This window comes from Brienomyrus brachyistius, chromosome 15 (genome assembly GCF_023856365.1).
Source record: "Brienomyrus brachyistius isolate T26 chromosome 15, BBRACH_0.4, whole genome shotgun sequence".
In the NCBI taxonomy this organism is placed as follows: Eukaryota; Metazoa; Chordata; class Actinopteri; order Osteoglossiformes; family Mormyridae; genus Brienomyrus; species Brienomyrus brachyistius.
The window spans coordinates 1,273,053-1,297,610 of record NC_064547.1 but is presented as its reverse complement, the minus strand read 5'-3'; the positions used below and the strand labels follow the sequence as shown (position 1 = coordinate 1,297,610).

The following is a 24,558-nucleotide window of genomic DNA, read 5'->3' as shown; positions in this document are numbered from 1 at the left end:
TTCTTCAGACACCTTTAGGAATGGATTATAAGGACTGTCTGATTGTGACAGACAAAGGATTTCGCCTGTCAGGAGTTTCCAGCTCTTTTCCCACCCTGAGGGCCCTCATCGCATTCTACCAGGAGAATGAACTTCTTCTGGCAGATCTCCCCACGAAGCTGGGGAGGTGCTGCGCACCTCGACCAAAAGGCAAGAGATATCAATGCAAACAGACATTTCTCTTCTGTATCCAGAGAGGGGGACTATTGCTGTGGATTATATACCTGGCAATATACCTGCAATACTGTTGCCAAAAAAAAGTAATTGATAGTAAATATCACTTACATGTATGTGGATCATAGTAATTCCCACTGGCAGCTACAGGAACACATTTGCTGTTCAAAGTATATATTTAATATATAAAGATATTTAGCACAAGTTATAGTAAGACAACTGTTTTTTTTTTATTTAAAACAAAGTTACATTTAATACTGACTTGGATTACTACTGCATATTAAACTTATTACCAAACAAATCCCACTGTTTGAAGAATGGCAGACTAGTTCCTCTATAATCCTTACATGTAAAAATGATTGGTCAATGTGGATGGAACAAAGAGTAATAACAGTACTAATAATGACACTTTATTGATCCCAGTAGGGAAATTTTCTAAATAGTTTGACTCACAACAAACAAACAAACAAATTTATTTTTGTATAGCGCAGTTTCACGACATGACATTGTCTCAAAGCGCTTTACAGCATCCGCACCCAAAGCCCCCAGTGAGTAAGCCATAGGCAACAGTGGCAAGGAAAAACTCCCTAGAAGGAAGAAACCTTGGGAGGCACCAGACTCAAAGGGGAAGCCCAAACCTCCAGGGGCCGGCAGAGAGAGTCAAATAAGAGAGATGGTTAAGTGCCAAGTCACACTGTCCAAATCATAAGATGTAGAAGATGACACAGGCAGAACATCGAGCTAGATGCAGGGACATCACTGATGGAGGTATGCTGGACATCTTGATAGATTGAGGTCTCCAGGCATCACCCCCCAGGAGGAGTATGGGAAATAAAATGTACAATTAGTTAAAGTAGAGGAGGCTATCGGCAGTGCTAACAGCTAGATGAGTGCAATATGAAGTGCAATGTGCAAGCTCCGGCAGATATGGCTGTGGCAGCATCAGTAGGAGGGAGAGGCAAGTGGGAATGCAGGCATGGGGAGTCCCTGAAATGTCAGCACTCCAGCTCCACAAGGGATTGTGAAGCCAGAGTGACAGCACTGACAGTCCAGTTAATCCAAAGCCAATGGCACCGATCCCCACCCAGTTCTACACCTCACACTATAGGACTCCCCCCCTGCGTGGTCTTCATGTATGGCTGCCAGTGCTGCTGAGAAAAGCAGAGAAAAGGAGAAAAGCTGTAGCAAAGCTTAGTAAAAATGCAGACTCTCTTTTCACAATTCAAGCAGTTCCTCACACAGGGGAAACTGGTTAGACTGGTTAAGTGGCCTAGTCAATAAGGAGAATGAGGTTCAGCTGTCAGATGCTCCAGAAGGGCACCCAGTACTGTAGGTGTGTCTCTGGTGCAGACATTAATGGCCATACCAGTAATGGCATCGCACCTACACCCAGTAACACTCCCACTTAAGAACATAAGAACATAAGAACTATACAAACGAGAGGAGGCCATTCAGCCCATCAAGCTCGCTTGGGGAGAACTTAACTAATAGCTCAGAGTTGTTAAAATCTTATCTAGCTCTGATTTAAAGGAACCCAAGGATTCAGCTTGCACTTCGTTATCAGGAAGACTATTCCATACTCTGACTACGCGCTGTCAAAGATATCCTATTGGCACTTCTTGCAGTGGTGTTCAATTTTGCAAATACATTTGTTACAAAGTGTTTCATTAAAGGACATATCAAAATTTTCATTAGAATAATTTTCAAACTCAGCAGTTTCATGCAATTTCCTTTCAGATGACAATACAATCTGTAATCTGTTAAAATGTCTTTGTGACCATGTTGCGTTTCAGACCAAGATAAACCCCAAAGACAGTTAAAATCAAAGGTCTTTGTAAATAGGGAGTATCTGTTCTGCCAAAGGCATACAAATTCATTTTGGTGATGCAAAGTAAAGCAGCGATATTCAAAATGGACAAATCATACAGCTACGTTTGATCCATCCATCCATCCATTTTCCAAACCGCTTATCCTATTGGGTCGCGGGGGGTCCGGAGCCTATCCCGGAAGCAATGGGCACGAGGCAGGGAACAACCCAGGATGAGGGGCCAGCCCATCGCAGGGCACACTCATACACCATTCACTCACACATGCACACCTATGGGCAATTTAGCGACTCCAATTAGCCTCAGCATGTTTTTGGATTGTGGGGGGAAACCGGAGTACCCGGAGGAAACCCCACGACGACATGGGGAGAACATGCAAACTCCGCACACATGTGACCCAGACGGAGACTCGAACCCGGGTCCCAGAGGTGTGAGGCAACAGTGCTAACCACTGCACCACCATGCCGCCCCCTACGTTTGATCCTATTTCTTAAAAGGATTTCAATTAGGAGTAAATGATTTATTGCCTGAGGACAGTGTTGCCTAGAAAGAGTCAGAGTTTAATGTCACTGATGTGATTTATGGTCTCAGTTTTAGTTACTTATTGCAATAATATAACATGCATGAAAAATGCAGATTGTAACCTAATGTAATTTGTGCCATTGCTGCAGAGCTCACAAACATGATCATAATGCGTAACGGTTCCAAGGCAGAGGAACTGGGATCCCCTACCGTGCCGAGACGGAAAGCTAGCAGTGTCCAGTTTCACATGATCAAGAATGAGGACCTGAAACTGGTGAGCTGCTCCTGAGAGCCTTTACCAGTTTGTAACATGCTGTCCCTCCATTCCCCAGTCTTACAGCGACTTTCCCAGTACAGAGCTATGCAATAAAACACTAAAGCGGATCCTGAATGAACACAGAGATAACATAACAGTTAATGATTTGTGACACTGGTTGATGAAAGAATATTTTTGGCAGGGAGAGAGTCTTGGACAAGGAACTTTCACACGGATTTTCAAGGGTTACAAAAGTGACGTGCGGGATGGAGAGAGAAACGCAACGGAGGTTCTGATAAAAGTTCTAGATAATGCGCATCAAAACTGCTGGGAGGTGAGTAAGCAGTACAGCATTATTGGCTTAAAAATTAAACATGAAGTTATACGTCATTTCTGAAAAGTCAGCAGTAAGCTGCTCAGGAAAGAAAGGTGCCTGAACCACCATAATTACTGAGGTCATACTCATACTGTAGGTTCTTGCAGTCCATTCAGTTGGCTTACTAATTATGAAGAGGAAAGACGGGATTTAAGGCATTCTGATTTTGGCTCACCTTAATTTTGTTGAGCTTATTTAGTCTTTTAAATACTGTGAGCAAAACACAAGTTGCAGTGGGTTATCGCTTCTACTCTCAACTGCTACTGTGGCATGTTTGTCACTATATGAGCCAAATTATCTAAAGAGAGCTGATAGACATTTTTCTGTTTAATGACTCTAGCCTTGTATGATGGGTTTTATCCAGGGAATTGTTTGAATTTCAGTTACAAATTGCCTGCTATTATGAACTCATTACATGACATTGGGAAGGTCACTTAATCGTAGTTAATTCAATTAATTTTTATTAACCTCCTGCTCCCGATCTTGTCATGCAGTCAACTTCAGAATTATTGGCAACCCTCATGCAGATTACCAATTAGTGTATAAGATTAATCACAAATGCGATGTGAATTCAAAGCACTCTAACATTCTGAATATTTGTGTACTTAAACCTGCTGTATAACTCTTAATTCTACCTCTGCGAAATTGCTCATGCACTGCACATTATACAAAATCATAACCATTCATGAGTATGATTATATTGCACCAATTTACCAGCACCTTATTCACTGTGTGTGTGTGTGTGTGTGTGTGTGTGTGTGTGTGTGTGTCTATATTTTATTCTTTTGATGTTATTGTAAATTTTGTGTATCTGCTGTCACTCCAAACGAAAACTCATTGTACTTGTACAATGACAATAAAGCATCTTTCTCTTTACCTTTATCTTTTGATATTTTTAACTTTTAATCTCATGGGCTTTACCCATGGTGGTGAATGACAAAGGGGTTATTCATGTGTGTGACATCATATGTGTACCCCAGATAAAGAGGGAATGGTCATAGACAACAAATAGAAAAGAAATAAAGAAGAAATAAAGACATTTCTTTCACGAAGGATGCAAATTTCTTTGGTTTTATTTTAGATATTCTTTAGCAGTACCGGTACTTATGCTCCATATCATCCTTGAAGGAATTATTTTTATTTGTTAAATGGTTGGCGATTTTTTTTTTTTTTTTTTTTTATGTTTTTTTTTTACACATTTTCATGGAAATTTAGAGCTTTATATGTTTATTTCATGGTACTCTTTTTACTTTCTTTGGGGTTGCCAATAAATCAGTAGTTGACTCTATATGTAACAATATACAAAAGGTTGTTTTTTGCGTAGTTATGTATTGGTAACGTTATGTGGTCTTATGTTACAGTTAAACCCTTTAATACAGTGATATTATTTCTTAAGGTAAAAGTGGAACTACCAGTAATGTTCTACGTTAGTAAAGACAATTCATTCTCTGCTGCTATAGATCATGTCGGATTGTGTTTGTTGCAGTTGTTAAAGTTCACTTTACTATCTCCTCTACATATGCTTTGACTATGGTTAATGTACTTCTCGTTTTCTGGTCGACGTCAGTAACTAACAAAGCCTGTAATATGGAAATTATTTAACAGACAAACGCAAAGACTTGAAAGTACATTTGTTTGACATTTCCTTATCTGGGATAATGCCGGTGCATGTCTTGTGTTACAGTGACAGTAGGATAAGTGATGCTCCTTTGTGGGTCACAATAATTTCACCCGTTAACTGGTCTGACATAAATTGGTTAAGTAAGACATTCCACTGATTTTAATAATGTGGATTTTGCTCCTATTGACTGCAAGGTTTGTTTTGTTAGTTCCATTTTGGCAGCGTACTAGACAAACGTGCAGGCAAAGCAGTGCAGTAGTTTCACATACGTGTTTTTTTAGGTCTCTCCCCAACAAATGATACCACAAGGGCAAGAAATGTTTACTGTTTGCCAAGAACACTCCTTTAGAAGTTCCTGATACGTCTGACAACTAGAAAAGATTTCCAAATCATTCATAATGTAAATAGATACTTTCTGCCATAACCCTTCTCATCACAAAAGGGCGGGAACAGTCTGTTATGCAGTTATGTACTAGGAAAACGTGCATAACTTCTAATTTCATACGAACTGTATTTATTGTCCAGATTGTCTTTAGTACATCAACACTACCAGTGTTTAGCCTCAGCAAAAGCAACACAAAATAATGCAAATCGTTTCATTATCAGCATCAATACACAGATCTCTCCTTTTTATTAAGGGTATTATTTTTGTATTGTTTGATTTATTTTTTTTATTATATTGATCGTTCACATCATCCTATTTTTATGTATCTAGATGTATCTTCCTCCTTTTGAGAGATGCAGAGAGATGAGAGATGCCTCCTCATCCCATGACCCAAGCTTAGTAAATTCAGTTAACAGCTGACTACATTTCCTCTGGGATCATAATGATGGGAGATAAAAAATTATAGTTTCAGCAGATGTATTGCAGCTGGTTACTGTGTCAACATCTTTTACAAATTATCCACGTGTTTGTCATTCTCTAGCTCCCATCTGTCTTCCAAGCAGCTGTGACTGCCAAGCAGCCTGATTGCAGCCTGAATCGGCAAACCCCCCCCCCCCCTCGCTGTAATGCATTCCAGCATATGTCACTGGATTATGTAGCTCAGTCGGTTACAAATCATAGTCCAAAAGGTTTTGAGTTACAATCCTGTGACTGGCAGAGCTGTCATTTTACAGGTGCGCTCTTGAGGAAGATGCCCCCCCCACCACTGTCTTGTAAATAAGAATTAGAGGTTAATGTGTGGATGGGGAGCTTTTTCAGGGTATCTTAATTCTTACTGAGTTTTTCTACTTCTCTACTTCCAGTCATTCTTTGAAGCTGCCAGCCTCATGAGTCAGATTTCACACAAGCACCTGCTTTTGGTCTATGGGATAAGTGTGAATAGATCTGAGCGTAAGTTACCCTCTTACATTTGCTGCTTTTCCCCTTTCAGCCACAGATCATGTTAATTTGTCATACTGGTCATTTCTGATTAACTTTTCAGTTTAAACATTATCCTGAGGTTTCCATCTTTTCACCCTGCAGACTTAATGGTGCAGGAGTTTGTGAAGTGTGGAGCCCTGGATCTGTACCTAAGGAAATGCCAGGGATGCGTCCCGGTCAGCTGGAAGCTCGACATTGCCAAGCAACTGGCCTGCGTCCTCAACTTCCTGGTGAACAAGCCACACTAACATGCTGATGCCCGATACCTTAAATTTGAACTCCTGAAGCATTGTGTGTGAATTTGTGTGTGAATTTGTGTGTGAATTTACACACCATTCGTGCTGTCTGTGTCATATGTTAGGAAGAAAAAAAGATCCTCCATGGACATATTTCAGCCAAAAACGTGCTTCTGGCAAGAGAAGGAGATCCCTCCACCGGCAGCTGCCCCTTCATCAAGCTGAGTGACCCTGGCATTAGTGTGACGGTCCTCGAGAGAGACGGTAAAGCGCTTTGCCTCTCTATGGCCATTGAAGCAGGACGAGAGCAGCACAAACATAAACCCTGACCTGTTGGCACCTTTTGTGTTGGGACTGCAGTGGCCCTAGACAGGATCCCGTGGGTGGCCCCCGAAGTCCTGGGGACGCATGAAAAACTGGGCTTAGATTCTGACAAATGGAGCTTTGGGACCACGCTGTGGGAGATCTTCAACGAAGGGAAGCCGCCTCTGCAAGGCCGGGACCCCCAGCAGGTAGGGGGCGCTAGCTAAACAAGCTGGACAAACACTACAGAGTAAAGTGCCTGTCAGTCTGTCCTACGGGCTACACGAATGTCACTAAATCTGTGTTTGTTTTGCTTATAGAAACTGCTCTTCTATGCTAACCATGAGCAGCTTCCCTCGCCAAAGTGGACAGAGCTGGCTGATCTGATTGGCCGGTGCATGGATTATGAGCCTTCATTGCGTCCTTCTAGCCGTGGGATAATCCGGCAGCTGAACAACCTCATTACTTCAGGTATATTTCCTTTTTTTCTGTGTCGGTCATCTCTTGTCTAAGAGATTATCTCATCTCCATCAAATGGCACTTTACCTGCTCTGTCCTGCAGATTATGAGCTTTTAGACCCCGGAGCGAGCGCAGTCTCTGATAAAGACAGCTTCTGGAGAACAATGAACATTTCTTACCAGGAGCAGTGTTCCCTGTATGAGGAACGGCATCTGCGCTACATCAGCGCCCTTGGAAAGGTAGTGTTCCGGCTAATGGCTAATTCACTAATGCTGTACCCATCCATCATTGTAAGCGCTCAATCCCCTCTGGGGTCGTGGGGGGGGGGGGGGTCAGACCCTATCCCAGGAGCATTGGGTGCGGGTGGGAACCAACCTCAGGTGGGTGCCAACATACCGCTGGGCACACACACTCACACAACTACAGTGCTGCCCTAATGCTGAATCCATCACTGCAAAAGTTATGTCAAATCTACTCTTTTCACTTAAATCTGCAGCAGTCTATAACGTGGAGCCCTAGCTGGTCATTCATATCATGGCTGTGGGTTTGTTTTTTAATGTTGCCAAGCTCTGGTTTGAAAATACAACAATTCAGTAATTTATGTGCCAAAACTGACTGAATGTTAGACTCGGTGATCGATTAAGAGAATCTGTGTTTAGATGGTAGCATCATAAGGCACTTTAAAAAGTAAAACAATCACTGAATCAGCATATATATGCGCCGCTACCTTCACACAAGGCGCGCCGTAAAAAGGCACCCAATTAATGCGTAGTGATGTCATGCCAAAAGTCGTATTTTAAACTCAATAATGGGTGATAAAGTTTAGAAAGGCTGAGAAAAAGGAATAACAAAAGACAGAAGTGGAATGTTGGAACCAGCCAAGGCGTCTGGCAGAGGACAGTTTTAAATCACCCGACATGGAGCAAACATTTCAGTGTACAGACATCCTGGCCCTTCAGGAAGTTCCGGGAGTCTCCCGTGACGCCCGCTGTCTTTCTCCGAAGGTTCTACACAAACTCAAGGGTCTTTCCTCTATCGCACATGTGCTCTTCCTCTGAAAAACAAATGTCTGGCATATTGTATATCATTTGCATGCGACAGGGAGCCGCTGTCACCATGCAGGAGACTCCCGGCATTTCCGGGAGAGAAACGTTAATATCATGATCTTCAGGCTATTTGCATAATAAATGGTGGTGTGACTCTCCCATGTCTCCCATTTGAAAATATATCCATATATATATATATATATATATATATATATATATATATGACCCTTAAGCACATCCTGCCACTGATTTAAGTGCATTTTTCATTACGAGGTCGATTATCCCATAAAGTACTCAAGTCATAAAAGCGCTTAAAATTTGCGTGCATTGCATTTGAGTTAAGCGTATTCTCCCCTTATCAGTGCAGACATGCTCACTACACTTAACCTGAAAAGGTAGATGGGCGGCCATGCAAGAAGTTTAATTTATCAAGTAACAAAAGGGGGTTTACACCCTTGTTAATTTTACTTGTTGCCAAAGTTATTGAGGGTCTGAAACCTCATTTTTCTGTGGTTCCTAGGGTAATTTTGGCAGCGTCGAGCTGTGTCGCTATGACCCTCTAGGAGACAACACAGGGGAGCTGATTGCGGTGAAAAGACTGCAGCAAAATAAGCAGTCCAGCATGGCAGATTTTCAGAGAGAGATACAGACCACCAGCTCCTTACATTGTGACTACATTGTGAAGTACCTTGGTATTTGCTACAGCATGGGTAAGTGAATATATTGTACAACTTCTGTACATAGGGTATACAGTGTACCCTTCCTTGAGATGCACGTCAATGCCTAGTGTCTTTGGATACTGTTTCTTTTCTAGTCTTAAATAACAGAAATGGAAAGGGATGAATGCAGTAGAGTGCCCTTTCAAAACACAGAAAAAAGTTCTGCAAATCTCAGAATTGTGTGGATGAATGTCCTTGCCGATCTGTATTATGCTGTGTCTTTGCGCATAACTGTGCATGTGTTGTGACCTCCTTTACATTTACCTTCAGGTCGCCTAAATGTAAGCTTGGTGATGGAGTATTTACCCAACGGCAGTCTGATTTCATACCTGGAAAAGAACCGGGAAAATGTTAGCTGCAGGAGGCTACTTCTCTTCGCTTCTCAGATCTGCAAAGTATGTATCTATGTTTTTTATAAAAGCATGAATTAACCCACAAACACAGAAACGTCAGACGTGTGTTTCTTTGTCTGTATATATTCTGTTAAATGCATGTGGTATTATTGTTTTCACTGTCACACCCGCATTGTAGTAAACATATGATGGATTTTGTTTCAGCCAACTAGCTGATTATTCTGTGACTGTGACTCTTTATATTCTGCTGGCCAGTTGAAATCTTGGTCTGGATTTGTACTTTCTAGAGCAGAACTCCATCTCTGGTGATTAGCAGCAGCACTTTTGTTACAGTCGACTCTTCTGTTCTGTTCGCACAGGGCATGGAGTACCTACAGAGCATGCGTTACGTCCATCGTGATCTGGCTGCTAGGAACATTCTAGTGGCAAGTGAATCACTAGTGAAAATCGCAGATTTTGGGCTCACCAAAATAATCCCCTTTGACAAGGACTATTACCGGGTGACCAAACCAGGGGACAGTCCGATATTTTGGTAAGCGTGAAGAAATTTTTAACTTTGTGCTGTTTGTTAGATGTAGTAGTTAGTTTCAAAGAGGTGAATATTTAGGACTGACGCAACTATACATGAGGATATTTTAACAAAAATGATGTTTAACTTTGTTCATGGTGGCAAACGCAGGTATGCACCAGAATCGATCACTGAATCCAAGTTCTCTCACAAATCTGATGTGTGGAGTTTCGGCATTGTCCTCCATGAGCTTTTCTCCTATTGTGAGCACAATCAGAATCCTAAAAAGGTGAGTTTGCCAGATGCTGATTTAAAACACATGGTGAACTTCACACAAATCCGCTCCGTTGCTTATAAATTTTGGTCCTCCTCAGTAGATAACCTACATCAACAAAAGGCATTTTCACCAAGCACATTTCTGATGTGCAAACCCTTCAGAGACCCACATTCCCTCTCAAGCACCTTTCTCTCCCTCTACAGTTATATCTGCAAAAGGTTGGAAAGGATATGCAGATTGCCTCCATCTCAATGCACCTTGTCAGTGTCCTTAAGGACAAATGGAGACTGCCAGCTCCCCAACACTGTCCACAAAGGGTAGGACACAGGGAACCTGTGTGTAATATGATGATTTATTCTGTTAGTATTAAGCAGACAGGAGGCGGAGATGAACTCACACTGCTAATGTGGAACGTCATGTACTCTGCAGGTGTACAGCATGATGCTGAAGTGCTGGGCTTTCAGCACTGAGGAGAGACCCTCCTTCACCAGCCTGGCAGAAATGATTGACACTTGCATCCAGGATGACAGAGAGAGCTCCAAAGGATGAAATGCTCTAATCCTCTCCTGACAGCTTATTGAACACCTTTTCTACCTTTTTGTAGCATTTATGTAAATTACCTTTCATGTATTATTCAGTGATATTCAGTGATTTTCATATTACAGTGGAATCTGCTTATAGTGAGCACCTCTGTGTGAGTGAAATTGATCACTAAAATCAGATGATTATTATAACAATTTTTTTCAACATACAGTACAGCTTTTTCAAACGCTTTCCAAATTACAGTATTGTACAAATTAAATTATCGAACTATGTATAATTCAAATACGCTATAATACTGTAGCCCCGGCGGCATCTGCACGTCCCGCATGCCTCGCGAGTGCCTGTATATAGCACCGTGTATGTCTTGAATATAGCTCATGTTTGTCTTTTTTAGTGTAGGTACTTGTGCTGTGTATCCGGTTCTCGTGTGTACCTCATGTGTGAGTACAACCACAGCCTTGCCTGATTCTCGCGTGCCTTAGCCATCGTGTAATTACCCGCCGTGTGCATGCGCCTTTCCGTTCCCCGTGTTTCCCTGTTATTCATGGCCTTCGCGTTATTGTTGCTCCTTGTGCTGTCCCTTTGAGCAGTAACATAGAAACAGCTTTGTGTCAGTCTGCCTCTCGTCATTTTCATTCGCTGCTGCCGCGATTCCTCGGCCTACTCAGTGCTTCGATACGGTATAATATTGTACGTAAAGTATAGCTTATTGTAGTTTCGTCATTGCATCTCGGTGGTTTGTTTTTGGCAGTTTATCATAAGCTTCAATGAGTCTGTATGTATCATTGAGAGAAAATGACTTTCTTTTTCCCATCATGTTTTTTGTGCACACAGCATCAGTAAATTAGGGTTACCAAAGTTTAAAAAAAAAGTAAAGTTAAAAAAATAATAGTGTAGTTTTAATTTTTTTCTGTATGGTGTCATGTATTAAAAGACCCAAAATGAACGCCGTAAGCAGACTGCTAGATTACTATAAGAGAATTATTTAAACAGTATTTGTACAGGAATGATTCTGTCCCAAGCTTTTTGATCCATATACATGGTTGATCACTATAAGCGGGTTCCACTGTATTTCCATATTTAATACATTGCGGTTGTTACTTCATTATACGCTTTATACTAATGATACACCTTTTTAATGTTTTATGTTGTTGAACCATTCAAAGTTAATATGTATCGGATTAGCATGTTGTATAAGTGCTGTGGTTAAAGTCATATTTAAAATATTTTTTCTAAAGCATTGTATTTATGTTTAAGCATTGTATTATTCTTTTATTTCTGAGTTTTCATTCTTTAATTCTTGATGCTATTATTTCAGTATTTTAGAGAGACCTACACAACTTAAAGAATAGTAAACATCAGGTATTCAAAATCTTGCTCTTTATTTAAGGGTATAACATTATCACAGAGTATAAATGGTCAATAATATACTTTATACATTAAAATGGACTATTCAGTATTATTTCAGGAATAAACAACTTTGAATTTAGAGATCAAAGGAAGGACTAATGTGCCAAGAAAGTGTAACAAGGCCCCCAAAACTATTATGCAATAAATGAGAGCAGTCTCTTCCTCCTTCCTGTTCATGGCTGTGCTTTGCTTCCCAAAATTGTATTATATTGTTTGCATTTTTAGAGGTGTACATTATATCAGTGTTTCTCAACCTGCTTCACAGGGACCTCCACACAGTCCATGTTTTGCTCCCTCCCAGTTCCTTGCCAGACAGTCCATTTTTTTGTTCCACCTCCCGACCAGAACAAAAATATAGACTGACTGGTTTTCCAGTTTGAGAATCAAAGCGCTATATGACCAAATGTATGTGGCCACCCCTATTTACAGAAATTGACCAATAAATCTACACTAATTGTTGTGACACAGGCATATGCAGTGCATGAAATGCAATGTTCCAGCATCTCATGGAAAGCCAGCTTCATCCTAATACTGTTGTCCACATATTTTTGCCCATATTCAAATTCAAATTTTATTTGTCACATACACAGTCATACACAGTACGATATGCAGTGAAATGCTTAGACAACTGCTCGTGACCTAAAAATAAAAGACTATGAATATGGTGCACCTACCTCATTTGAAAAGGTCATATTGCTGATAGGCTGATACTCTTTTACAAAAACTAATGTTTTGTGTTACAAAAAAAAATGAGTCAGGTGGGATAGGATGGGAAGACAACCAGTTTGGACTCCCAGGCCAGTGGTGGTGATTTAATGATTTTATGACATCAGCAACAGTGTAGCCATTTTCAATAATACAGCACTTGAAAGAGTAGTGAGTAAAATTTGAAGCCGAATAAAGCTATGGGAGCCTCAGTGCCAACACAGTGAGCACAAATCTCCTTTGCACGTAATTAATTGCACACATTACACTGCCATACGAAATCACAATTCATCATCCAGCTCCACTATGAAACCATCAAATTCCTACAATGGAACAAAATATTCTAACTTGCATTATCAGTTTATTGCAAAAGGTAAAACAATGTATTTTTCCATTTTCAGTATAACAGTCGTAGATATTTCAGCAAGCCTAGATCCTATCTTGTAAAATATGCATATATTTGGTTACCTGTTCCTCAGCGTTTGTTTCCATACACAAACTACATGTGGACTAATCCTGGGCATAGGAGTTTATTAGTAAAGTAGCCCCTTCACCTTTACGAGTGTCACTACTGGGTCTGAATCAGTCATGGATGTGAGTCACATATGCACTCCATGATCTGAGTCAAGCATGTTGAACTATTTAAGCAATAAAGGACTTTAGACCATCTGCCAAACCTGTACCCTTACTAATAATAGAAAGTTAAGTCCCATCTCCTGTACTTGCATACATTTCCATGAAATGGCTGGTTAAACTTAATTATCTGTATTGGCAAAACCCCTCGCTTATTTATATAACAATTCAGATGCAAGGCAATTCAAAGTGCTTTACAAAGGCAGGACACATTTTAAATAAAATACACTAAAATCACATTTAAGCAAGTGCTCGCCAAAACCAAGAGGGTCGATGTGGTCTTTGGTCTCCCCACTCTGATGGTCTACCTCACCGGCAGCCTGGGAGCCCACACCACTGGGCTGGGAGCCAAAACCAACACTGGGCTGGGAGCCCACACCTCCCACCTGGAGCCCACACCACTGGACTGGGAGTAAAAACCGCCACCGGCCTGGGAGCCTACTTCACCCTCCTGGAGCTTACGCCACTGGACTGGGAGCCCACACCACTGAGCTATGAGGCAAAACCACCACTGGCCTGGGAGCCCACACCACTGAGCTAGGAGCCCACCACCATCTGGCTGGAACCCCACACCACTGGACTGGGAGCCCACACCACTGAGCTAGGAGCCCACCACCATCAGGCTGGAACCCCACACCACTGGACTGGGAGCTGGTAAGCTTTTGTTACAACTGAAGTTAAAGAAAATGAAATACAAAAACCACAAATTAAACAATTTGTTGTCTCCCATGGCACTTGCAGATTAGGGAATTTACTTGCATTAATATTGAGGAAATCTCGCAGCTACCATATGAGTTAGCTGAGGAAGTTAGAGCTTGTTAGTTGGGATGTGTTCAGCCTCCATCTGGGGGCCAGTGGTTCCCTGTTAGGAAGCTTAGTACAGCAAAATGGTGCTGAGTGGTCAAGTAACAGAATGGTAGTGAAAGCATTTTCCAAAATTAAGGCTAAGCTAAAAAAAATCCAATCCATCCAGGAAAATGTCATGTCTATTAAGAATATAAGAACATATATGGGCCGAATGGCCTCCTCTCGTTTGTATAGTTCTTATGTTCTTATGTTCTTATATGAAATTTACAAACGAGAGGAGGCCATTCGGCCCATTAAGCTCATTTGGGGAGAACTTAACTAATAGCTCAGACTAATAACTAATAGCACTGGCTCTTCAGAAAATGAACTGGAGATGGTGGAATTAGTACAGGATTGTTTTTTTACTCAGTTTGTTAACACCCCTACCAGGGGAGATGCCATTCTTGATCTTGTTCTCTCTAATAACCAGGACAGGATTGGTAAATTAGACGTTTTAGAACCACTTGACAGTAGCGATCATAACATGGTCAAATTTGAGGTTAAGTTTAGTGTTCGAAGAGCTAAGTCCAAATCAAAAATATATAATGTTAGGAAGGCTGACTTTAAGTGTATGAGACTAAAACTAGAAACTGTGAACTGGATGCAGTTAAATAACAAAACTGTTGAAGAGGCCTGGGAATTTTTTAAAAGCACATTATTGCAAGTGCAAGAGGACTTCATACCTGTTTCCAGCAAGAATAAATCTAGGAAATTGCAACCTAGGTGGTTTACTAGGGAAATAAAGCATAAAGTAAGGAGGAAAAGGGCTTTGTTCCAGCAATGGAAATTAACTGATGATGACAGAATTAAGCAGGAATATCTAAGTCTACAGGCTGAGTTAAAAAATGATATTAGACGAGCTAAAAGAAATGTCGAAAGGATGGTTGCATTGGAAGCTAAGGATGACGTTAAAAGTTTCTTCCAGTATTTTAACTCTAAAAGAGCTCTAAAACCTGAAATTACTAATCTGCAGGATAGTAAGGGTCTTATAATAGTAAACGACATTGATATAGCAAATGAGTTCAATGATAGTTTTGCACGGGTATTCACTGTTGAGGACCTTAGTAATTTACCAGTTATTACCTATCCAGCATTGTCTATAGCTAATATATATATAACTGAAGCAGATGTTTTGCAAAGCCTAGCTAAGCTCAAAATAAATAAATCACAGGGCCCTGATGGCATCTTACCTATAGTGTTAAAAGAGATGAGGGATATTATTTGCCGACCCTTAACTTTACTGTTTCAAAAATCCTTATCTGAAGGTGTGGTACCTTCTGATTGGAAGCACGCCTTCATAACGCCTATTTTCAAAAAAGGGGATAGAAGTAATTTGTCTAACTATAGGCCAATCAGTCTAACTTGTATAACTGGTAAAGTTATGGAGGCTATAATCAAAGAGAAAATGATAGATTACCTGGACTCCAATAACATTTTGCGGGATAGCCAGCATGGATTTAGAAGAGGTAGATCCTGTTTTACAAATCTGTTGGAGTTTTTTGAGGAAGCTACTCAGGAAGTTGATGATAAGAAGGCCTATGATGTCATCTACTTAGATTTCCAAAAGGCTTTTGATGTTGTCCCCCACAAGAGGCTCCTACTTAAACTCAAAGCGACAGGTATTTTAGGTACCGTAGCGACCTGGATTGATAACTGGTTAACAGATAGGAAACAGCGAGTAGTTATAAGAGGCACAATGTCACAGTGGGCTTGCGTTCATAGTGGGGTACCGCAGGGTTCGATTTTAGGACCACTATTGTTCCTAATTTATATAAATGATATGGATACCAATATATACAGTAAACTGGTGAAATTTGCAGATGACACCAAGGTGGGTGGTGTAGCAGATACTGAATTAGTGGCTCAGCAGCTACAGCGGGATCTTGATTTAATTAGTGACTGGGCCGATACCTGGCAGATGAAATTTAACGTCGATAAATGTAAGGTACTCCATCTAGGGAGCAGAAATATAAAGTACAGGTATTTCATGGGTGTCACTGAAATAAAGGTAGCTGATCATGAGAAAGACCTTGGTGTGTATGTTGATGCTTCCATGTCCCATTCTCGCCAGTGTGGGGAAGCAATAAAAAAGGCCAATAGGATGTTGGGGTATATCTCCAGGTGTGTGGAGTTTAAGTCAAGGGAGGTAATGCTAAGATTATACAATTCCTTGGTGAGACCTCACCTAGAATATTGTGTGCAGGTTTGGTCACCATATCTTAAAAAGGACATTGTGGCCTTAGAAAAGGTGCAGCGTAGGGCCACAAAAATGATTCCTGGTCTTAGAGGAATGTCATACGAGGAACGGTTACTTGAGCTAAATCTGTTCAGTCTCAAGCAAAGGAGATTGAGGGGGGACATGATCCAGGTATATAAGATTCTAACAGGTTTGGATGCTGTTCAACCAAATAGTTACTTCAGCATTAGTTTAAATACACGAACTCGTGGCCATAGGTGGAAATTAGCGGGAGAACATTTCAAGCTGGATTTAAGGAAGCACTTCTTTACGCAGCGTGTAGTCAGAGTATGGAATAGCCTTCCTGATAATGTAGTGCAAGCTGAATCCTTGGGTTCCTTTAAATCAGAGCTAGATAAGATTTTAATGACTCTGAGCTATTAGTTTAGTTCTCCCCAAGCGAGCTTGATGGGCCGAATGGCCTCCTCTCGTTTGTATAGTTCTTATGTTCTTATGTTCTTAGTTGTTAAAATCTTATCTAGCTCTGATTTAAAGAAACCCAGGGTTTTAGCTTGCGCTACACTAGCAGGAAGACTATTCCATACTATAACTACATGCTGCAAGGCAACAATGTCATTTTTAAGGTATGGTGACCAAACCTGCACACAATATTCTAGGTGGGGTCTTACCAAAGAAGTGTAAAGTATTGACGTGAAGTGTGTAATCTGCACTGGTGCTGTTCTGTACACGCCAAAGATCAACATGATTAAGGCTTCTGATAAGTGTATTCAGCAGGTTGGGTTAAAGATTAGCAGCTGCATCTGAATTAGATTTATCAAACGTGGGGTTAAGGAAGCACTAAAATCACTTCCCACCACTTGTGGGGAGTTATTGGAACCACTCTCAGGTGTGCCTTCTGCATGACGGAACTGAAGCTCTTTCTCCTTGCAGTCAAGCTGAAGTCAAGGAAGAGCAGGAGAGAAGCGCTGGGTTCATATTTCACTGGGTTCACTTTCCAGACGCCTTTAAGAATATCCGATCTATTCTGCTATTTTAGTACATGAAAGATTAGGGTATGTGGCTTGTTGGAATTACCATCTCATCCGCCATACACATGATGTGATGAGCCTGCTCAGCGTCAGCATCTCAACTCCCCAGCGATGGGATAAACTTGGGAAGGTCAGCTTTGGGCAAGCAGCACATTGTCATATAAGTAGAATGTGCAATTGATGAATAGTTTGAGACCTACATGTCACACCAAGGAGCATTCAAGCAAAAACACATTTATTAACTTTCACATTTTTAGTTAATATTAATGACATTTTAAGACGGACAATAAGACGTACTAAAAATATAGTTAACCACCTAATTAGTTGAGAAAATTGTGCAAATTAGCATAAAAGTGGAATGCATAATAAATGGACAGGCGTAGTTTCAGTTACTTGTCACATCAAGAACTCAGAGCATTCAGGTTAAAATAAATGTATTGGATTTCATATTTGCGGTTGATCCATCCAGTAATTTTAGAAATTACAGAAGTTGGACGGTGTGGGAAGAGTAAGTCTTAGATGGATGGAGCGGGAGACGGGACTGTCCAGGGAATACAATGCTGGTGTCACTTAACCTTACTTAAACAGTACAAGTAACTCCCTGTCCTGTCCTGTCCTGCCCTGCCCTGCCCTGCCCTGTCCTGTCCTCTTCATCATTTCCCTGTTTGACTAGCAGGTGCCACTTGCCATCCTGATTCTAGGGTTTCTAGTGTTTGCATTCTTATTGGTTATTAATGACCTGCACCCGTTCCTTGTTACCCGTAGTCTTTATTATTTGGTTGAATTCGATGGTTCACACCTGCCCTTTGTTTAGCCCTTGTTACCCATGTACATATGTACCTGCCCTTGCCCTCTGCGCTTATTGGTCATTGCATTTGTTTCGGGTGTATCTGACATGGATGCGTTACCTGATCTCATTCGCGTTTCTCTGGTTTGTTTTATTTCTTTGTGTACTTTAGTATTATTTACTCACCTTTGGTTAGATCCCTCATGGTCTCTTTTGTTTCATGTCTTCTTAGTTTAGTTTACAATAAAATCCCCTTTTGTTACCTCTACTTGTTTTTCTCCGGTGATTCTTTCAAGCCACGTTTCACGCCAACACTACTGGGACACGTGCAAGCATATAACCACATAGTACAATAATGGGATTTTAAACCAACCCCCCCCCCCCCAAAAAAAAATATATTATAATAATTTCCTACAGATTAGGCACACAGCCTACTAGGGAATTTACTAGTTTTAACCCACCTGTAGAAGCCCATAATGTAATAACTGTCCATAATGTAATAATGTTTTCGTTCTTAATGTAATAAAAGTCAATAATGTAATAACTGGCCAATAATGTAAAACATTTTCTGAACCAATAATGTAACAATTTTTCATAGATCAGGTAATAGGTTATTACATAATTCACCAATTATTACATTATAGACTTTTATTACATTGAGATTGGACAAATTGTTATTGGCATGTTATTACATTATTGGTAGTTATTACATTATTATTATCAGTATTGTTGCTGGACACCCTCTGAGATTTATGGGCCAGGATCACTGTTAAAAGATCAGAGTGCAAAAGGTAGCCTGTTACTGGGGTTTTCAGACATTCACCTTTTTCCAAACAATTTAAAAATCCGTATTTTTAAAAATCTGTAAATTTTAATAAGTTTTGCCATCTCAGAACCACATAATTATACTGTATATGCTAATATATGTTGGTATATCAGAAGCATGGACCTTCAATAAAACAGACAAAACCTGTTTAGCTCTTCCATAAATCCTCTAACACAGAGTTTCCCAATGCAGCCCTTGGTCGGTCCCTTGATCTGTTCCCTCTGAGCTGCCTGCCAGACAGCCCTGCCAGACGACGGACTAGGAACCACTGCTCTAACAACATGGTGAGGCAGTGATCATTTGTGAGGCTTCCATCTTTAAACATTCCCTTACCTATTTTGATATTGCACGCATTGTTGGGCAAGAGTTTGCACAACATTAAGCCTAAATTACAGCCTTAAGAAATGCTCCACTTTAAAGGAACGGATCTATTTTTAAGGGTGTGGTGAATGTATGACTACAGAGTTTTTAATAGCTGGGAGTGTCAGGTTTGTCACGGCCCCTGAAAAATTCATTTTATGCTGTCCATAATAAAGATTAATTTCTCATGGATTAAACAGCAATCTTATTCTGCTTATGAAACAATGAATAAATACAGAAGTTACTGTCAAAAATCTTTAACTTTATAGATTCCTTTAAACACTAATCTTTAGCATATAATTTTATGGGCAGCAGAAATATATAGAGTATATATAGTATACTCCTCTCGTTTGTAAATTTCTTAGGCTAAGCCTGTGTGCCTGTAATCAGAAGGTCGTAGGTTCAAACCCCGCCTCAGACTGTGGGTCCTTGAGCAAAGCCCTTAACTCCCAGCTCCCTGGGTGCCGCTACGGGTGGCAGCCCTTCACAGACAACTTCCTCTATGAAAAAGGAGCAAGTTGTGGGAGGCGTAAAGACAATTTCCTTACGGGGACAATAAAAGTATCGATTATTATTTAAGTTACCAAACATATAGTGCTCAGGAGTAGAAAATGTCCAAGACCATGGCTGAAAGGCATCCCAGGTGAACGGAAATAGCCTTAGAAAGTTGCTGGAGGCAGCAGTACCGCTTGCTGTTTGTTTGCTGGTCATTTAAAATTAGATTTGGATCCTGTTTTCCCTCTAGATGATGTCTCTGAATAGAAATGAGCACTATGACCTAAAATTATTATCACGGAATTTTTCACTTCTTGGACAGTGACGGTACTTTTTTCCCCAAGTTTTGAAAGAAATAACAAGTCATGTCGCTTTATGTAGATAAAAATATTTGACAATATATTGAGCGCAAGGAATACAGCGGTGCCTGCGGTTCATGAACACAATCCGTTCCAGGAAAGTGGTAGCGAACCAATTTATATGCGAACCAAGGCCATTTTTCCCATAAGAAAGCGTTGAAATTCGATTAATTCATTCACAAGCCTACCAAATAATATTTTTTTGTTAATAAATGTTCTGGTTTTGATAGTTAACACTTAAATAAAACACACACACACGCACACAATTTAGTGTGGCGACAGGCGGACCTAGGTCTCGCGAGAGCAGAGAGACATGGAGACTCGCTTGTCAGGTAAATCACACTCTTTATTATCAGACCTTAAAACGACAACAACGGAACTAACGAGCACCGAACCGCAACACAAGACCTGCAACACAAGGTTGTTAGACACCGAACTTTAAGATGCACAAACGGTGGAAGATTTACAAACGCTACATACACGCACATAACAGACGGCACGGGAAACACACGCGCGACAACAGGGAAATCCAACCATTAACATTCACATTAACAGCAATACAAGGGGTATTTACAGTCGCACGCGGCTATGCCGGTGCTACACTAGTATAAAAAATGATTCCTCGACCAAATTTTGTACGCATTTCCCCCAGTAATTCTTGGTTGCAAACCAAATTGTTTGTAGGGCAAAGCGTCCGTGAACCGCACGCACCACTGTATATCACTTTCAAATGAGAAATGGGAGAGTATCAGTAGCTTTAATTTAGCAAAAAGCCTGAAGATCTTCATATTAACTTTTATGTGCTACTACAAAACTAAAATGACCAGTTCTGCTGTAGAAAAAGAACACTTTTGTGGTCGCATGGTAGCTGTGGGCCAAATTGCGGAACACAAAGTCACGGAACACAAACACACACAAATGAAGGCAGAAAGGCACACATTTGACAAACGGACGGTGCTGACAGCCCAGCTCTCCCGGAAATGCCGGGAGTCTCCTGCATGGTGACAGCGGCTCCCTGTCGCACGCAAATGATATACAATATGCCAGACATTTGTTTTTCAGAGGAAGAGCACATGTGCGATAGAGGAAAGACCCTTGAGTTTATGCAGAACCATCGGAACTTGACTCCCGGAACTTCCTGAAGAGCCAGGATGTCTGTACACTGAAATGTTTGCCCCATGTCGGGTGATTTAAAACCGAACCATTTCCAAATAACAGAGGTGAACCCCCTATCCCCTCCTTTTTTTGGAACGGGAGTCATCAGGATACGTCGCTAGAGTGTGTTTAATGGAAAATTCACACAACGCAAATATACCGGTTACATACAAGGACAAGTATTCAGATTACAGCTGAAGCTTTGAAGAACATAAAATGCTTTCATTTTTATATTTGATATTTTTTATGCTTTATTGTTTCATAAGTAGGCTGTTGTATCATTAGGCTGTCGACAATGGTATAGTGCAAATGCATGTCGTACCGGTAATGACTGTGGCACCGGTGCACCACACCCGCCGCCCCCCAGCTCCGAATAAACCTAATTCTAGTAAACAGTTGGGCACGGTGGGGTTTCAGAGAGATTTACTCCGTCAGTCTTCTACATTATAGCTACAGACCTGTGGTCCCTCAGACGTCATAAGGAAGTTCAGGAAATATTTATGTTCCATCGCTTTCCCGTTTTTACAAGGGTACATTCCATCTTCCTAGTTAATGTACTTTTATTATTACTGTACAAATACAATGAGGTGTGTGCAGTAAACCATATTAAAGATATAACTACAACAAAGGTATTATAAATGCATGCAATACACGCAACTATTACTCCTTATGTAATTATGTGTTTTGTCATCAGTGTTCTTTATTTTTTTAAATCAAATTACGAAACACACCAAAACAAAGAAAAATAGTTACTACATACGTCAAAAGTAACATGTAAGAACAATAACAGCAGCACGGAACAATTGGGCTGTTTAAGGTTCTTATTATTCACCCAAATGCTCCGCCTCAGCTTTTTGTTCCGTATATCATACGTACTTATGCTTACAGTCTTAAAGATGCAGTATGATTATTTGGCGGCGTGTTGTGTTGCCACTTTGAAACAATGCAGAATAAACTCAAAAAATGTGATCAAAAAGTTATTTTGCTGGATATGGGTATTGTACATATGGAGTGGTTATAATGTTTGAGGGTTTTTTTTAATGATTGAATGAAACTTAAAAATGCATCAAAATGGTTTAGCACTTAAAGAATATATTCTATTCTTGCTTATTCATTCATAATGTCCCAGCGAAAATGCATTAAAATATCAAGTTATTCACGGAATGCTTTTACACACGTCTTACCTTTAGCAATGTCTAACTATAGGAACTATAAAGTTTTGGCAGCAGTAAGCATACTGTTTGACTGAGTCAAACAGGGGGCAGTGGTTGTCCGAGACAAGACTGAGTCCAACGGGGGCGGCGGCCGTCCAAGTCAAGACTGAGTCCATCGCTGGGTAGCTGGGTAGCTGAGTTTAATTATCTTTAACAAAAACACGTGTCATGATTATTGGCAGCCCTGCTTTTAATACTCTGTACTACCTCCCTTTGCCAGTATAACAGCACTCTCCTATAGTCTCCTATAACATTTTATATGGTTGGAGAATACCAAGCAGGGCATCTGAGTCCATTCCTCTTTACAGAATCTCTCCAGATCATTCAGGGTCCTCGGCTCTCTCTTGTACACTCTTCTCTTCAGCTCAACCCACAGGTTTTCAGTGGGGTTCAGGTCAGGTGACTGAAATGGCCATGGCAGAAGCTTAATTCTGTGATCAGCTAACCATTTTAGTGTTGATTTGGACATGTGCTTAGGATCACTGTCCAGCTGGAAGATCCAATGACGGCCCAATTTTTGTTTCCTGGCAGAGGCAGGCAAATTTTGATTTAAAATGTCCTGGTATTTCATGGACTCCATAGTACCATGTACCCTAACTGGGTTCCCAGAGCTTTTGGAGGAAAAACAGCCCCAGAACATCACAGAACCTCCACCATATTTCGCATTTGGGATGACGTTCATTTCATTATAACTATACTACTGATTTTTTGAAGTGCAATAACTTATTCCAAACTACCACTTATGTCAATAGATAGATATTATACCAAGCATTTCTGTATGTAGCATAGTTTATTCATATTGTGGTTGTTTTCTTTCTACAGATTTCTATTTAGATTTTACTACTTTTATTTTATGATGTTCTTGTCTCTGTGTTGTGTGTTATGGTAGTCATCGCATAAGCAGTTTCCTCCAGGATCAATAAAGTTTTCTGATTCTGATCCATCTTTTTACACCAAACCCACCTTATTGTTGCCAAAAAGCTCAATTTTTGTTTCATCAGACCATTGGATTTGGTTCCAGTCAAAGTTTTGGAAAGGTTTTGCTTGGTCTTGTAATTCGCCAACAGTCATCCTTGGGGATTTTTTTGCCTCTCTTATGATCCTCCTCACAGAGCAGGAGGGGGTGGCTGAAGAAATGTGGTCCAGTGTCACATTGTATGTTTATATTTCCATTTACACACGTAACTTTATAAGACCGGTTGCTTTGACAATTCTTTTTTTATTATTATTTTGTTGGGAGAGTTTTTAAATTCTGTTAAATGTTTTGAAAGAGCAGACAGTCTTGTGTAAATGGTAACTCACATAGCAACCGATTCTGGGCCAGATCCACCTGCATCTCCTTAAATCTGGGTGTCAGGACATTTAGGCAGGAGAGTCTGCACCGAAATCTGTCTAGAGTTCTGAATGATTACATTTGGTCTGTATGCACTCTGAAGATCCGGCATCCACCTGACCATACACATACCATCAGTCACTTACCAGATCCGGAACGCATTCTCCTGACCATATACGAACAATCAGTCACTTACCAGATCCGGAACGCATTCGCCTGACCATATACGAACAATCAGTCACCAGATTCGGAACGCATTCGCCTGACTATATATGTACCATCAGTCACTTACCAGATCTGGAACGCATTCGCCTGACCATATAAGTACAATCAGTCAGTTACCAAATCCGGAACGCATTCGCCTGACTATATACGTACGATCAGTCACTTACCAGATCTGGAACGCATTCGCCTGACCATATAAGTACAATCAGTCAGTTACCAAATCCGGAACGCATTCGCCTGACCATATACGAACAATCAGTCACCAGATTCGGAACGCATTCGCCTGACTATATATGTACCATCAGTCACTTACCAGATCTGGAACGCATTCGCCTGACCATATAAGTACAATCAGTCAGT

At 40.7% G+C, this 24,558-nt stretch overlaps 1 protein-coding gene and 1 long non-coding RNA gene across 2 annotated transcripts in view; both read left to right on the top strand.

The window, feature by feature from the left end:
• Positions 1-12,201, top strand: part of jak3 (Janus kinase 3 (a protein tyrosine kinase, leukocyte)) — a 33,058-nt gene extending 20,857 nt beyond the window's left edge. The window contains exons 11-25 of the mRNA XM_048976183.1: positions 9-189; positions 2,711-2,835; positions 3,020-3,151; positions 6,063-6,150; positions 6,283-6,410; positions 6,542-6,680; positions 6,777-6,928; positions 7,040-7,190; positions 7,282-7,418; positions 8,746-8,935; positions 9,215-9,339; positions 9,657-9,829; positions 9,977-10,094; positions 10,286-10,399; positions 10,512-12,201. Of these exons, the coding sequence (XP_048832140.1) occupies positions 9-189; positions 2,711-2,835; positions 3,020-3,151; positions 6,063-6,150; positions 6,283-6,410; positions 6,542-6,680; positions 6,777-6,928; positions 7,040-7,190; positions 7,282-7,418; positions 8,746-8,935; positions 9,215-9,339; positions 9,657-9,829; positions 9,977-10,094; positions 10,286-10,399; positions 10,512-10,631 (2,073 nt within the window). The 3' untranslated portion in view covers positions 10,632-12,201. The remainder of the gene's footprint in view (positions 1-8; positions 190-2,710; positions 2,836-3,019; positions 3,152-6,062; positions 6,151-6,282; positions 6,411-6,541; positions 6,681-6,776; positions 6,929-7,039; positions 7,191-7,281; positions 7,419-8,745; positions 8,936-9,214; positions 9,340-9,656; positions 9,830-9,976; positions 10,095-10,285; positions 10,400-10,511) is intronic.
• An 8,346-nt stretch (positions 12,202-20,547) lies between these two features.
• On the top strand, positions 20,548-23,579 carry LOC125708667 (uncharacterized). The gene is made up of 2 exons (XR_007382525.1): positions 20,548-20,603; positions 21,334-23,579. It is a non-coding gene; the product is annotated as an uncharacterized LOC125708667 (long non-coding RNA).
• Positions 23,580-24,558: the final 979 nt, after the last annotated feature.